A 15520-nucleotide genomic window follows, 5' to 3' on the forward strand; every position below is an offset into this window, starting at 1 on the left:
TCCTAACAGAGCCTTATGGGGGCGAAGTGCCATCCAATCCAGCTTTTATTTTATAGGCAGTATATTTTAACAAGCGTCACCTCTACTCCTGATTAAAACACTCACGGACACAGAAACCAACACAGCCAAAGTGTCCGACTTCCTTCTCAGATCAGTTTGTAGAGATTTATTTTTCCTCTTCATCGACATAAAACTTGCCTAGACATATTTGTCTAGGCAAGTGGAACAGAAAAGAAAAAAGTGTCTCTGAATGCTAATGTGTTATTAGCATTTTCTCACATTAAAGGCCCCCCACAGACAACTGGAAGGCAGAATAACTGCGTAACTGACCACGAGCCTGGACACTAACATAATAATTACCCCATCGGTCAGGCAACTGAAACAGACCTCGGCAGACACAGAAAATATCAATCCCATTTAGCTGCGAACCCACAAGTCTAATCCTCCTAATGTGACTCGGGGACTCTGGCATCTTCCAGCATTCATCTTCCCGATGCTGCCAAGGACGCCGTCGTACTTCACACTCCTGTCTGCCTTCAATCACTCGCTGCTGTCTGCTTGTTTGGCTGGCAGGCAAGCAGAGGAGGATGGGGACTCGTCCTGGAGTTTGAAGGCTTCGTGGACAACCAGCTTCTCTACTGAGTCATTATTTCATCCTTAGCTCACGCTTTCTTTTTAAGCTTGTCCCTTTTCTTCAGCTCCATTGTTTAAATTTTCATTTGCGACCAGTTGAAAACAAATCGTTTGTTTTTCACTCAACATGATGAAATCTGATAAGACCCCACAGGACCGCCAGCTGTCCTGAAACTCTTTCAATTTGCTTATCACTCCTTTGATGGATAATAATATTTCAGGGCCGTTTCATAACAGGGCGGTTTGATGACAGCGAAGCACAAAAATTGCATGACTTCAAGTTTCATAAACCAGTCTGAAATAGAGTCGCACCCATTCTTCGCTTTCAGTTCCACATCGGTCTCATCACGGCTTTGGCGAAACCATCGAATAAATATTGCAAAAGCTGAAATGCTCAGGAGTAAACTGTTTTTATTTTATTTTATTTTATTTTGATTTCCATAACTCTCATAAAGAAATCAAGGAGGGAATTGAAGCGCATTTAAACAGTTTATGAATAATGAATTCGGGTGGGACCACAGCACAGTCACAAACATTACTTTATTTTGGATCATTTATGCTAAGTTTGCTGCAACATTTCGTAGTTTAGCAACTTGATCTGACCCCTTCTTCTCTCCCACAGGTATCTCTACCTCCTCTTCTCTGAGGATGACCACCTACCATTCGAACACTGGGTCTTCAATACCGAGGCTCACCCCCTGCCCGTCATAAGGAAGGATAAAACGGACAGACCCAACGAAGTGGAGTAACGGACCTGCCTGCACCGACGCCCAGAAATGTGTGAGAACCTCGATCCTGTATACTGAGCCTCCAGCTGTCTGAAACTGTTGAGCCGCTTGGAGCCCTGAGTGGTTACAGATCAGACTTCACCTGATATTGTTGATGGGCTCAAAACTGAACCCACTTGTGCTGGAGCCGGGTTCTCGCTGGAGACTCCAGGGGTTTTTGTTTTGTTTTCCTTCACTTGATTTTTTTTTCTTCTTCTCTGGTTGAGTCCAAAGGCTGACCCAAAGCAACATATGTACTGCTGAATAACATGATAGCTCATCAAAATGTAGACATAATAATTTGAATCAAGATCTAAAGAAAAAAAAAAAGGCTGTTTATTTCACTCCTCGGTTTGACTTCCTTCGCTTTTCTGTTCATTTGGAGGGACAGTGTGACCAGCTATCACTTTATTCATCAGTTTAATTGTTGCTAGTAGCCATTTTTGATGAGGAGGAGGACGCTGACAGTCATTCACCACTGATATGAACTACCATGGAGCCCGAGTGTTTGGGCACCACACCAAGGAAAAGCTCCCCACTGAGGATCACAAGGCTGGCTGGCCGCGTGAACGGACGCTCAATTCCCTTCACATGTGTCGTCTTTTACCTGCTGCTCTACCACAACAACATCTGAATAGGAACTAGGAACCGGTCTTTCCTGCACCGACTTGAGTGTTTCATAGTGTCGTCAGAGAACTGCTGGTTTTCTTAAAAAAAGAATAGAAAAAAAGGAAAGCCGCAGCACAACCCGAGCCTCTTTTTATAAACCTAACCGACTCTTCTTCCTCCTTCCTTTCTCTTGAGTTGGATGTGACAAATGACGACCAGCCGCACCAGCTCATTACCTGCCAGTAACTCCACTTTCTCCCCACGAGGTTTACACAAAGCCATCCTCCTCCTCCTCCTCCTTATTCTTCTTCTGCTTTTCATCTGCATCTTTGACCCACTTTTAGATTTCTTTCTCCTTTTCATATGTGCTCTGGGGGTTCGACCAGCACAGGTTTTTTTAAAAACTGAATCAGAATTCGTTCGACAGTTTTTCTCCATTTACTGAAAAATAAAATACACATTTTTTCTTTCTTCCTTTTAAACACTGAAAAGAGCATGAACCAAAAGAAAAAAAAGGAACATTTGCCTCAGTCTGATGGAGCGTTCAACCACTTTTCACAGTCTTACTCCAAAGATGATGTCTGCACAGCTGTAATGGAGCATGGAGATTAGTTGGAGTGCGGATGAAAGCTGTAGAAAGAATTAGGTACTGATTAGGTCCTGACATTCAACAGAAATCTTCTGAAAATGCTAATATCCTCACAATTGACCATGTGTATGCATTAAAAATTTAGCTTCCAGGCTCTCTACAAGAGGAAACTGATTTATTACAGTCCTCTGTAATCCTTGTGCATCAGTCGAGCCCTCGTCCTCTTCTTCACCGCGGTGTTGCTTCTTCCTGTTTCCGTCCTCCAGGTCCGCGTAGGGCAGCCTGTAGGATCTTCCCTCCTCTGTGAGGAGACGCCGTCGCTCGACTCTTCTATAACTATCCACCTTCACACACACAAGAAGCCATACTACTGCAACGCAGCTTCACCGTGTTGTCGTTAACGGGTTTTTTTGTTTCGTTTTTTTTCATCCTCCACTCACATGTAGAGTTTGTGACCGTGTTTGCTGCTTTTGTATCTTCAGAGTCGCGCTCGCCTGGTCATTTTAGTTTAATTTCACAGTGAAGACTTCTCCCGATGCCACACAGGAACCAGATTTAATCCAGTTTAGTCTTCGATCTAGTGCCTTCGCTGTAGAGAAGGAGGGAGAAAGCAGCTCTCGCAAACACAAAAAGCAGTTTCAAAGCAGTATTGCAGCTTTAACTAAGAGCTCCCATTGCTCTGATGAGGATTATAATAAATCTAGACATGGATTAAAGGATGATAACTGCTTTTTAATTTGACGTTTGGAGTAAGTTGGGCTTGATAAATGGCTCAAGAGTTGGTAGGAACTTGGGCTTTGTTGTGCTAAGAGGGAGATCAGAACACCAAAGTCCTGAGTTCAGAATTAAAATCGAAAATAAGTCCTATGCGCTTTACTTTTTCCATCTCCAGAGTCTGCGTCTCTGTTGGGAATCGCAGTCTAATCATTTGAGACCTGTGCAGGGCTCAGTCAACACATATTTGTTTGGCTATACTGACATCTAGTGGTAAGTCTAAATATTACAGTCTAAATAACCGTAGTCTGATAAGTCAACAGCTACTTCTATGTCCATAAAAGTATTTACAGCTCAACAAACAAGGAAAGGGAAAACAAGCACTGTTGTACTTTGAGCCTTTATATTGAATATTTGATGGAGCGAGGGCCTAGCTCATAGAACTGCACATTCAGTTCTGCTTATCCTCCAAATGAGCTTTAAACTGACAGATGGTGAGTCATTAGAAAGTTCAGTCAACAACAGGATGACTGCTGAGCTGATTTATTTGTTCTAGCTGAGCGACGCTTGTGCAGGTTATTTTTCTCAGCAGGTTAAAGAACATTTGCCCCAGGTGTCTCAGAGCAGGTAAATCAGTCTGTAAGGATTTCAGAATCAGTGCTTTCTGTTTTTTTTTCTTGTTTCGTCATCAGTTCTGCATCTTCCAGCTTACCTGCAGTGTTGTTTTATCCATCTAGATTTTTTTGGTGTGAGTCCTCCAGTTTTGGAGAACATACAGTCAAGAGGAAAACATCATGGGTTTATGTGCACTTCTTTCAGCACGTTTAATGGGCACAGTTTGATGAAAAAGAAATACATGAAACCGCTCACAAGAATGTTTGTAGAGTTTTGTGGATTCATAAAAGGTTTATCCCCAAAAGTTGATTCTGTTCATCTGGACGTAGCGTTTTCAGTGGGGGAAACGTTTCGTCACTCATCCAAGTGGCTTCTTCAGTCTCAGCTGACTGCAGGTTTCTCCAGTGTTATAAACAGTACATAAGATTGGGGAAACCACAGTTAGCTGAGACTGAGGAAGTCACTTGGGTGAGTGACGAAACGTTTCCCCCACTGAAAACGCTACGTCCAGATGAACAGAATCAACTTTTGGAGATTTACTTACTTGGATGATTGAGCATGCATCAAGACATAAAAAACTCAATATTCAAGAAAGGGCAGAAATCTCTACAGCCAATATCTACAAAAACAGTCGGCTAACAACAAAATAATCTAGATGGATGAATAGCACTACAGCACTACTTCTCTCCCTTTAGAAGAGCCCATTTTTCCCGATTCAGTGCCCAAGCATTCAGAATTTTTTACTTCCTGCCACCTCAAAATCGCCACTATTCACAAAAGATGAAGCTTTGACAAACCATACCACAGTCCTGTGTTTGCACGATGCTAAACTCCCAGATTTTTTTTATTTTGTTTCGAAAAGTAAAGCCCAAAATGCTCAAGCCCCGGTTTTTACCAACACTGACATATCGTTTCTTATTCTCTGAGCTGTGACCAATCTCTTCATGTTCTTTCTGTCACTGTACAGACGGCAGAGCTTACTGTTTGGTTTAGTTAGAGTGGCATTTATTACCCACGTGATGGTGTATTGTTGTAATTCTGCTGATTGTTAATTTATTCTGTGCTAGAGAACATAGGAAACATTGGGAGCCGACCCCTAGGTGGCGCTGTGGGTTTTTAATTGGATTAGAGACAAAGACTGGCAGAGAGAAAGCTTCACAGCTGTGTGCTGGTCTGTTGGGTTTTAAAGAGCTGGCACCTTTACAGAACAACAGAAAAAAGGGGCGAAGGAACCACCTGGGAGTTGATGGGAAAACCTATAGGGAGCCGCATGAATGTACCATCCAATGTGAAGCGAAGAATATTTTGTTTGTATTTTTGTCTTTGTTCGCTTCAGTGTGCTTTGTTATGTTTGTTTTTTGGGTTATTTGGGGGGTCGCTTTGTTTTGGGGTTTTGTTTTTTGGGGGCTTTCTGGTATCTTCCACAGAAAGTGGAAGCCAGGCGTGCAGACAGGAAAAGGTTTGAGAGCAAAACAGATGGAGAGCTGCTTAATGTAGCTGTTTATGTGGGAAATGACCAAATCTATCACATGAGGTTTATTTCTACACTGTAGGGACATTTTTTGTTGTTTTTCTCTGGATGTGACAAAAAAACATAAAAAGAGTTAAAGACATAAAGTGTTCGTTGTACAGTAGAGTGTTAGCACACTGTGCAGCTTTATATGAAACCACAGAAACCAGTGAGAGCTGAAAACAGCACGGTTAAACTATGTAAACATCGCTGTCTGATGGCTGCTGATCAAAGTAACAAAATTCTGCTTCATCCATGTTTTGGGTTCAGTGGGACGGGCTCGCGAATCTTCATCCGACAAGTTTGGCAATAGAGACGTCAATTAATTGAAACAGAAAGCCTCTAATGAGGGAACGTGTGATTATTTTCTTCTGATTTCTTGTTTTTATTTTTATTCCTTTTTATGTTGCTGTATGAAAAAGATGAAAACTACAGGAAATTTGTACTTTACTGGTAGTAAATGTTAAGATACTGAACAGTGACAGTTATCAGCTGGCTGGGTTTAATTTGTAATCGATTACTTTGATCTCTGCCGACTGCTGTGACAGGCTCCGACTACACGATATGTTATAATGTGTCAGATTAGATTTTAAATTCAAAATATTATGTTTTACTTATTGGCTACGCCCACAGGCACGGAGGCCTAGAAATTCGTCAGCTACCACCTAGAAACCTAGAAGCTTTGTATTCCCTGAGTGGTTGGTGGAGATTGTAGACAGTGATGAGGTGAAACTGATCGCCATGGTTGCCTGTAGTTTTTATGGAAGACACTGGCGTGTCTGCAAACACTCTTAGACTACTTTCTGCGCTCTAGTGAAACGGTGAGAAAGGGCAGCACAAACCAGAAACATAGACCGTAATTTCCCTTCAAAGTAGTAAAAGCTCCAACTGTCAAGCTCGACTTTTATTTTGAAAAAAAATGTTCTCCGTTTTTGGGTTGAGTGACTTTTTTTTTTTTGCTAGCAAGTGTTTGCAGACAGGTCAGTATCTTCCGTGCAAGCGATGTGACTACAACAATGTGACCAAAGAAATCACAAGGATGTTTTGTTTCACCCCAAGTCCGTTACGGCAGATGGCAGATGGCTGCCCTTCCCTGAGCCCGGTTCAGCCGGGTTTTCTTCCTGTTAAAAGGGAGTTTTTCCTTCCCACTGTTTCCAAGTGCTGGGTTTTCTCTGTATTAGTTGTCTCTGTACAAAAAAAACTGAATTAAATTGAATCCGGGGCACTAATGTGAATCATTTCTATCTATCAAAAGACTCTAAAATATTAGAGCGAAAACTCCAACAATCAAAGAGTCTCTTATGAGCAAGCACTAGGTGACAGTGGAAAGGAAAAACTGCATTTTAACAGGAAGAAACCTCCGGTAGAACCAGGCTCTTTAATGATGCAGACTTTGGGAGAAAGAAGATAAAAGTTAACGACGTGTAGCAGTGGTATCTAAAAACATGGTGAGAAGAGGTCTGTGGACACAAAATACTTCTTTTTGAAACCAGAGAGGTCGCCCTCTGATGGCCATTAGAAAGAAGGCAGGATTAGCCTCACTTTTAAGGTCTTGGCGTTATTTTTTATTTATTTCTTTTACACTTTCTGCAGTCAGGACATGGTGAGGCATTCTTTCGTCCATAACGCCAGTTCTTGTTCCCGAGTTCAACTTCTCGCTGATGTCGTGTAGTCTGAACCTGGCATTGGCCGTTCACATTGATCCTGATGGTTTTAGATACTTTATGTACTTGGCATTTAAGACCTGCAGCTAACAGCCCGAGTATTTTCTCTATCACGTCATTCCCTAAGATGGTCAAGTTACAGTCTAACATGTAAATATCTTCTTGAGGTCAAGAATACCCTGTGACAGTCCTGAACCCACAAAAATGTCCAGTGTGCAGTTAGATAAAAGAGAGAAAAGAGTTAAGGCTACGTTTCACCATTAAGGTACTGATATCTCTCTGATGTGATTTAAGTTATTTAAAATTTCCGATGATTTCTGTCCGGTTACAGATCAAAACATTTAATGGTGTGTGGGTTATACTTTCTTTTCTTTTTTTTAAGCCTCAGGTAAATATGATCGTTAATAGAGATTTGAATGGGTGAGATTTCGTGATATTTTCAGCAGTCATTTGCAGCATTTTGAGGAGTAATCTCCCAACAGGGAAATTTGCTTTCCAGGCATTAGTTGAACGCAGTATACATATGATTATAAATGTTGTTGTTGTCGATTTTTAAGCCCTGTGTGCAGACTTTTGTTTTGAAGGTTTGTATTCTTAGAAACATTTGACCCAATTAGACTTAAAGGGCTCAGTCCCAGCTTTTTCTTCCAAAAAATTTAGTTTCTCTTCTGCTCGTGTCCACCTGGATTCTTATCATTTTAACATTTTTTCTCTCTCTCTTATTTGACACTGAACTGGTCGTTTCACTACCTGCAAAAGGAGATCTGGAGAATGTATTTGGTTTCTGATGTTTGCTTTAGCTTCACGTTGTGTGACATCAGGCTTTTGTTCATTCTCACATGCAGACTTTTTTTTTTATCTGTTGTTTTCATGATTAAGCTGAAATGTCTTTGGTGATTTTATGATTATTGTGTTGACGGTCTGTTGCTTTCCAATGCCTTTCTATTAGTGAATATTAAAGGAGAATTACACCAGTTTCAGGAGTTCAAACCAAAGTCAGTCAGTCCTCTTTGAATATACACCACCTTAAACGTCTCATACAGACCACACTGACATTTGTTTTTCATGGTGGTACACGACCACTAGAAATGACTGGAACTCAATCTGAATTCCTGCAAATGGTCGTAAATCTCCTTTAAAGGGTTTAAATGTGTGAACCTCAGAAATGTATCTGTACAAAATATTGCTGATAATCTTTCCATTGCACATAGTTTACTTTGCATTTATATGCAATATTTTAATTTTGTGGGGAAATCTGTTTTATTGTGTTAATATTATAATTATTGAGTAAAAATGTAAATATTCCATTCCGGCAAACTGGCTGCTTGACATTTATATAAAAATCTCCTGAGCTTATGGATTAAGATGATATTAATGAGCAGCAGACTTTTTAATAAACTATATTTGTTACACTTCTATTGTGAATAAAAAATCTTTTAATATGTGGTTTCTTTGGATTTGTACTGTGTTATTTTAATCTACAGACCTGTTGTGGAATTTATTGGATTTGTGATATGAATTTAAAACCTGTGCTAAAAATTTGTCTGGGCTGCGAACACAAAACTACTTTCAGATTTAGAGCTCTAAACGTGTCTTTTCAGAATAAGAGCATGGTATTAATGTGTTCATTGGGATACTTAAGTAGATGGATCCCCTCTGTCAAACTTTTTACATCAAATTATGGCCTTACAATCAGTTGCAGCAGAAACTGGATCTCACTAGAACAGGCAACATTTTTTTAGGCTTCTGTCCAATTTTCGTGAGCCTGTGAACGGTGTAAATTGTAGCTTCTCTTTCCTGTTCTTGGCTGACAGGAGTGCCACCCGGTGTGGTCTTCTGCTGTTCTAGCCTGTCTGCTTCAAGGTTTTGTGCATTCGTACTCGTTCCTCGCTGTACCTTGAGTGTAACAAGTGGTTATTTGTTGCCTTCCTCTTGAAGCAGTCTGGCCATTTTCTAATGTCAACAAAACATTATCATCCACTCGGTTTCCTCTTTTTCAGACCATACTTCTCTAAACTGTAGACATAGTTGTGTGGGAAAGTCGCAGCAGTTTCTGAAATACTCAGATCAACCCAACACCACCAACAACCGTCCCGCGTCCAATCATTTAAACCAACTTTCTTCCCGTTCCTCATGCTCCATTTGAGGTGTCTACATGTCTAAATGCTTTGAGTTGCAGACATATGGTTGGCTGACTAGGTGTTTGTCTGAAGGATCGTGGGCTTTGGACTTTGCGTTTTGTCGCCACAATGCTGGTGGTGGAAGAAATTTAAGTTACTGCTATCTACTGTGGTTACACATATCTGCTAATTATTAGACTAATAAAATGCTGGAATTCCACTCAGTGAATAAAACCGAAGCACATACATCTTGGAGGCCAGACACTACACAGCTGGACAAACATTAAAAAGCTTTCACAGCACATTAGTGGCTCCTAACTGGAAACTTGTGACAAATGCTTAGTGTCGTGCTTTAGCCCAGCCTGTAGCTGGTGAAGATGCAGAGAGGTGTTGGAAAGTTGCATCAGCAGGACAGGTGGATACTAACAGTTCACTCAAAACTGGGCCACACAGATGCATTTTGGGCTGCTGTAGCTGCTTCTTTCTGCATGCTTTCACAGAGGAATGAGACTGATCATCACTACCACAGCAGAGGGGCCACTGTATCATTTCCACCCCCCACAACACTCGACTTATGCCTTAACACTCATCAGGGTAACCTCTTACAGAAAAAGGTTCTGCCTATAAATGTCTTGAAGCTTGATGTGCACTACAAAAATATGCTTTGTTAGACAACATGCTTCCTACACCAATGAGTTCCTTTTGTAAATGGTCATTAAGGCTACAAAAACCAAGGGCGTCATATTAACAAACCTGGGCTCAGTTTAGGCTTTAGGGTGTCTCCTTTTTAATGTAATTATGAGTTCAGTGAGATTGTTGAGTTTAGACCTGTGTGTGTGTGTTTAATTGGGGTATAAGAAGCTTTTTGTGGATTTATAAAAATGAACTTTTAAAAAAAAAAGGTGCTGAAGTCCATCTCACCTGCTGATTACTGAACTGTGTCCAACCTTGAATTCCACCTATTGAGCAACTGATGAGGCCACAGAAAACAAGCAATCAAACAAGTGTAAAAAGGATAAGAAACAAAACTTTCATCACAATGTGTGAGAGAGGGACTGAACACAATCACAAGGAAAACTGAAGCCTAAAACTCAGCACGATGCCTTCCACTATTAGTGACACACCTGTTGTTAATGCTCCAAGGAGGAATGTGACGTTTCTCCGCTGTACCCATCACCCAAGAATCTTCAGGATGAGTGGTCCTTGGAGCCTTAAGGAATTAACAGAAGAAAGAGGTACATGTTCAAGTATGCTACGAGGGAGCTGTCTGTAGGATGACGGTGAGACTTTGGAGGAAAGATATTTTGTAGATGCTTAGAGTCCCAATGATGGGGGGTGTTAAAACTCACCTTACCTCACTGAAAGCCTAAGCACTCTATGTATACAGTGGGGCAAAAAAGTATTTAGTCAGCCACCGATTGTGCAAGTTCCCCCACTTAAAATGATGACAGAGGTCAGTAATTTGCACCAGAGGTACACTTCAACTGTGAGAGACAGAATGTGAAAAAAAAATCCATGAATTCACATGGTAGGATTTGTAAAGAATTTATTCGTAAATCAGGGTGGAAAATAAGTATTTGGTCACCTCAAACATGGAAAATCTCTGGCTCTCACAGACCTGTAACATCTTCTGTAAGAAGCTTTTCTGTCCCCCACTCGTTACCTGTATGAATGGCACCTGTTTGAACTCATCATCTGTATAAAAGACACCTGTCCACAGCCTCAAACAGTCAGACTCCAAACTCCGCCATGGCCAAGACCAAAGAGCTTTCGAAGGACACCAGGAAAAGTATTGTAGACCTGCACCAGACTGGGAAGAGTGAATCTACAATAGGCAAGCAGCTTGGTGTGAAAAAATCAACTGTGGGAGCAATCATCAGAAAATGGAAGACATACAAGACCACTGATAATCTCCCTCCATCTGGGGCTCCACGCAAGATCTCATCCCGTGGGGTCAAAATGATCATGAGAACGGTGAGCAAAGATCCCAGAACCACACGGGGGGACCTGGTGAATGACCTGCAGAGAGCTGGGACCAAAGTAACAAAGGTCACCATCAGTAACACACTACAACGGCAGGGAATCAAATCCCGCAGTGCCAGACGTGTTCCGCTGCTGAAGCCAGTGCATGTCCAGGCCCGTCTGAAGTTTGCCAGAGAGCACATGGATGATACAGCAGAGGATTGGGAGAATGTCATGTGGTCAGATGAAACCAAAGTAGAACTTTTTGGTATAAACTCAACTCGTCGTGTTTGGAGGAAGAAGAATACTGAGTTGCATCCCAAGAACACCATACCTACTGTGAAGCATGGGGGTGGAAACATCATGCTATGGGGCTGTTTTTCTGCCAAGGGGACAGGACGACTGATCCGTGTTAAGGACAGAATGAATGGGGCCATGTATCGTGAGATTTTGAGCCAAAACCTCCTTCCATCAGTGAGAACTTTGAAGATGAAACGAGGCTGGGTCTTCCAACATGACAATGATCCAAAACACACCGCCCGGGCAACAAAGGAGTGGCTCCGTAAGAAGCATTTGAAAGTCCTGGAGTGGCCTAGCCAGTCTCCAGACCTCAACTCCATAGAAAATCTGTGGAGGGAGTTGAAAGTCCGTGTTGCTCGGCGACAGCCCCAAAACATCACTGCTCTCGAGAAGATCTGCATGGAGGAATGGGCCAAAATACCAGCTACTGTGTGTGCAAACCTGGTAAAGACCTATAGTAAACGTTTGACCTCTGTTATTGCCAACAAAGGTTATGTTACAAAGTATTGAGTTGTATTTTTGTTATTGACCAAATACTTATTTTCCACCCTGATTTACGAATAAATTCTTTACAAATCCTACCATGTGGATTCATGGATTTTTTTTTCACATTCTGTCTCTCACAGTTGAAGTGTACCTCTGGTGCAAATTACTGACCTCTGTCATCATTTTAGGTGGGGGAACTTGCACAATCGGTGGCTGACTAAATACTTTTTTGCCCCACTGTAAATGGGAGTACTGTATGTACCTACGCCTGCTCATCATCCATGACTGCGTGTTTTTCCCAGTAATGTTGCACTTTCTGCACAAAAAAGAAAAAGTAGTTCTTAGCACAATGGTTCTTTCATGTTAGCTATTAATGTGTGTCATGGAGGAAACGGCCCAAGAGAAAAGGACATTAAAGAAACTGCTGGACATTATGGACAATGCCGGGCATCCTCTGCACACGGTGGTAAATAATCAGAGGAGCCTGTTCAGCGACAGGTTGCTTCTCCCAAAGACAAGAACCAACAGGCTTAAAAACTCCTTTGTCCCACACGCCATCAAACTGTTTAACTCCTCGTTGGAGGGGAGAGGGAGGGGAAACAGGAGGACAAAGGAGGGGGGAACAACTAAGCTGTAGTGCTTTTTTTTTTTCCAGCTGTGCAATATTTGCAATATTTTTTTATATTCGACCTTTTTTGTGGGGCAAATAATATTGACACCAGTCATTTTGTGTTTTTCTGAAATTATTCTGTTATTGTGTACAAAATATTTAAAAAAATTAAGCTATAGGGAAATCCTCTAGTTGAAAATCCTGTTTAAAAATAGCACTTGGGACAATTGTGTTGGTGACAGCTTTTGTTATAATATCAATAATATTTCTATGAATATGGGATACTGTTACATGTTTGCATAGACTTTTGTGGAATATGGAGACACTCCTGCATTATATGAGCAAAGTGAGACTCGTTTTTTAGGGTTGGTAGAGATGAGTGTGAAGATCCAAACAATCCCTGTCAGTGATGGAGAAGCTTTGATGAAAATATTTGGTAAAAAGTTCACCAGCATGAAGGAAATGAAGTTTCAAACTTTCCTTAGGAGGACCCCAGCACGCCTGCTTAAAGAAAAGTAAGTGTGCCGATGCGGATGCTTGCAACGACTGCTGTATAGAGGCCATCCTGCTACACATGAAACGCATCAGAGTCATAATTGTTATTTTAGTCATGTGTTTGTTTATTATCCTTATTGTTTTATCTGGGACTGTTTGCAGACATCTCAGAGAGAGGAGACACCAGCATCTGAACAGAGACTCAAACCAGCAACCTGCAGCTCCCTGCTTGGCTGCTCCAGTTTTCTCCTCACTCATGTTGCCCACCAGTGATTTCTAGCTGCCCACCCACACAGCAGGCTAGAATATGCGCTGAGCCTCAGCACCCAATACTTGGACATGTTTTCTTTATTAAATAATGAACCAGACCTCAAAAAGTAAACAGCTGTAATTGCTAGGCAACGGGAGCAGCATTTGGTGATGCAGCACCTGACATTCCTGACCATGTGGGCGGAGCATGCATGGAATGGAACGTTTAGTAGAACTGTGCAACACAAGCACTTAGTTACAGCATGTTTCATTGTATCCAGACACAGCTAGAGACACATCTACAGCAGCATCTCTGTGCAGGACAAACGACAGTTGACGAAAAAAACTTCGAAAACTTCACTTCACTCCTCTAAAAAACGTTGGCTCCTTTGTTTAAAAGGCCAAAATGAATCAAGGGAGAACGAGAAGAGGATCGGCGAGTGCTTCACCATACATTAAAGTACAGCTGATTAATTTTAAATTTCAAATGATACAGGCTGAAAATGTCAAATTAAAAGAAGAGGCAGAAAAATCAAGAGGAGAAGCTAAAAATTCAAAGTTTGAAACTGAAGTAGTATTGCAGGAATTACTGCATGTGGGTCTCAAACTTAAAGGAGAGAAAATGGGAAAACAACAGGCAGAAAACGAGAATGAAAACATGAAGAAAGAACTGTTGGAAGCTCAAAAAGCATTGGAGGAAGAGAAAAGCACAGCACAAGAAGCCAAAAATAAATATCAAACTGCAAAGAAGGAGGCAGGAAATGTGATGCAGGAATTACAGGAGGTGCAGGAAGCTTTTGAAGAGGAAAAAAGGAAAATGCAGTTGGCAACACAAGAAGCTGCAAATGTAATGGCTGAAGCTGAAATACTAAGGAAGGAATTACTGCATGTAAAGCAACAACTTGAAGAGGAGAAAAAACGTAAACATGAGGCAGAAAATGAGATTGAAAATATGAAGAAAGAATTGTTGGAAGCTCAAAAAGTGTTGGAGGAAGAGAAAATGAAAATACAGGAAGCAAAGAAAGAAATGGAAGATACAAAGACTTACACTCAAAACATGAAGAAGGAACTGATGAAAGTGAAAGAAGAACTTGCAGAAGAGAAAATTGAGGTGAAGGCATTCAAGAAAGAAATGACCGGCTCTGCGGTGACCAAGAAAGACTGCAAAGACGCACTTAAAGAAATACGAAAGGACAAAAAGGAAGCTAAAGAGCTCCTCAAACAGAAAGTGAAACTGGCCAAACAGCAGCTGAAAGAAAAATTTAAAGATGCCGAGGAGCAGCTCAACAAAACCTTAAAAGAACTGAAGGCAAAAGAAAAAGAAAAGCAAGCCGAGGACAGGAGGGGATTCTGGAGCAGACTGCTGAGAAAGAACTGACCCAGCAGCATCGAGTTTGAGGAGATCAATAGTTTCTTCCTCCTCTCTCCACCTTTCTTTCACCCCATCCTTCTTCTTGGGATGTTTGTTTGTTTTTTTAAAAACTCTAATCTAAATACATGTACTGAAATACACAAATAAAATTGCCATAACTTGACCTCATGTTGCCTGCTTCTTTTCTTGTGTGTCTGTGGATGTAAAACAGTAACACACTTTCTGCTCTGTGTGTCTTTGACTGTAAATAAATGTTTTCATTTTAAAATGCAGTGCAAAAAACTTCTGCTCTAAATCTTTTTGTTTAGCAAAAAGCTTTGTTTTTTTTGCCTGTTGTGGAAGTTTTCCATTTAAATAAAGCCTGCAGACGAGCGGTGAGCGGTAGCTAACATTCTTTAATCAAAACACACAAAGAACAGACAACCAAGCTTGATGAAGTCCCTGCATGACCGCGGGGCAGACGGTCAGCAGAGTCTCCCTGAGCCTAGCATGGCTCTCAGTTAAATACCTTCTCCAGGAACTAAAGGCAGTACACAGGTGTTTCACACCTTAAGGTTCACACTCACTTGCTACCTACCAGAGTCCTCGAAGAGACAAAAGATTCTTCCTGTGGAGTTGTCTGCTTCCCCCAACTTCCCTACTAGACCCCCACCATTTGTCTTACTGTATGAGTGTGAGACATGCTAAAATCCAGTGGCACCAAGGTATCATACAATAAAATAATGTGATTAATACATAAGTAAAAGAAATTCCTATGCATGCCCCTTCCTGATTTCTTATGTTTTAACATGTTTGTTAAAAAGTAATTTCCTTCTAAACCTAATA

At 41.2% G+C, this 15520-nt stretch overlaps 2 protein-coding genes across 2 annotated transcripts in view; both read left to right on the forward strand.

Moving 5' to 3' along the window:
• Positions 1–8545, forward strand: part of man1a1 (mannosidase, alpha, class 1A, member 1) — a 170053-nt gene extending 161508 nt beyond the window's left edge. Inside the window, exon 12 of the mRNA XM_085381419.1 lies at positions 1256–8545. Coding sequence (XP_085237545.1) covers positions 1256–1382 — 127 coding nt within the window. The 3' untranslated portion in view covers positions 1383–8545. The remainder of the gene's footprint in view (positions 1–1255) is intronic.
• Positions 8546–12954: 4409 nt separating this feature from the next.
• On the forward strand, positions 12955–14701 carry LOC146652575 (uncharacterized). The gene is made up of 2 exons (XM_085382710.1): positions 12955–13015; positions 13899–14701. The coding sequence occupies exons 1-2, from the start codon at positions 12955–12957 to the stop codon at positions 14699–14701; spliced, it is 864 nt and encodes a 287-aa protein (XP_085238836.1).
• Positions 14702–15520: the final 819 nt, after the last annotated feature.

The sequence above is a fragment of the Rhamphochromis longiceps genome, linkage group LG15 (genome assembly GCF_057381845.1).
Source record: "Rhamphochromis longiceps isolate RC_006_pf linkage group LG15, R_longiceps_female_GT1.1, whole genome shotgun sequence".
In the NCBI taxonomy this organism is placed as follows: domain Eukaryota; kingdom Metazoa; phylum Chordata; class Actinopteri; order Cichliformes; family Cichlidae; genus Rhamphochromis; species Rhamphochromis longiceps.

What these genes read in the sequence shown, in the direction of transcription:
- LOC146652575 (XM_085382710.1), top strand. Translation starts at nt 12,955, where the DNA reads ATGAGTGTGAAGATCCAAACAATCCCTGTCAGTGATGGAGAAGCTTTG. An exon ending in AGCTTTGATGAAAATATTTG is followed by an intron (nt 13,016 to 13,898) that starts GTAAAAAGTTCA and finishes AAACTGAAGTAG; the next exon opens with TATTGCAGGAATTACTGCAT.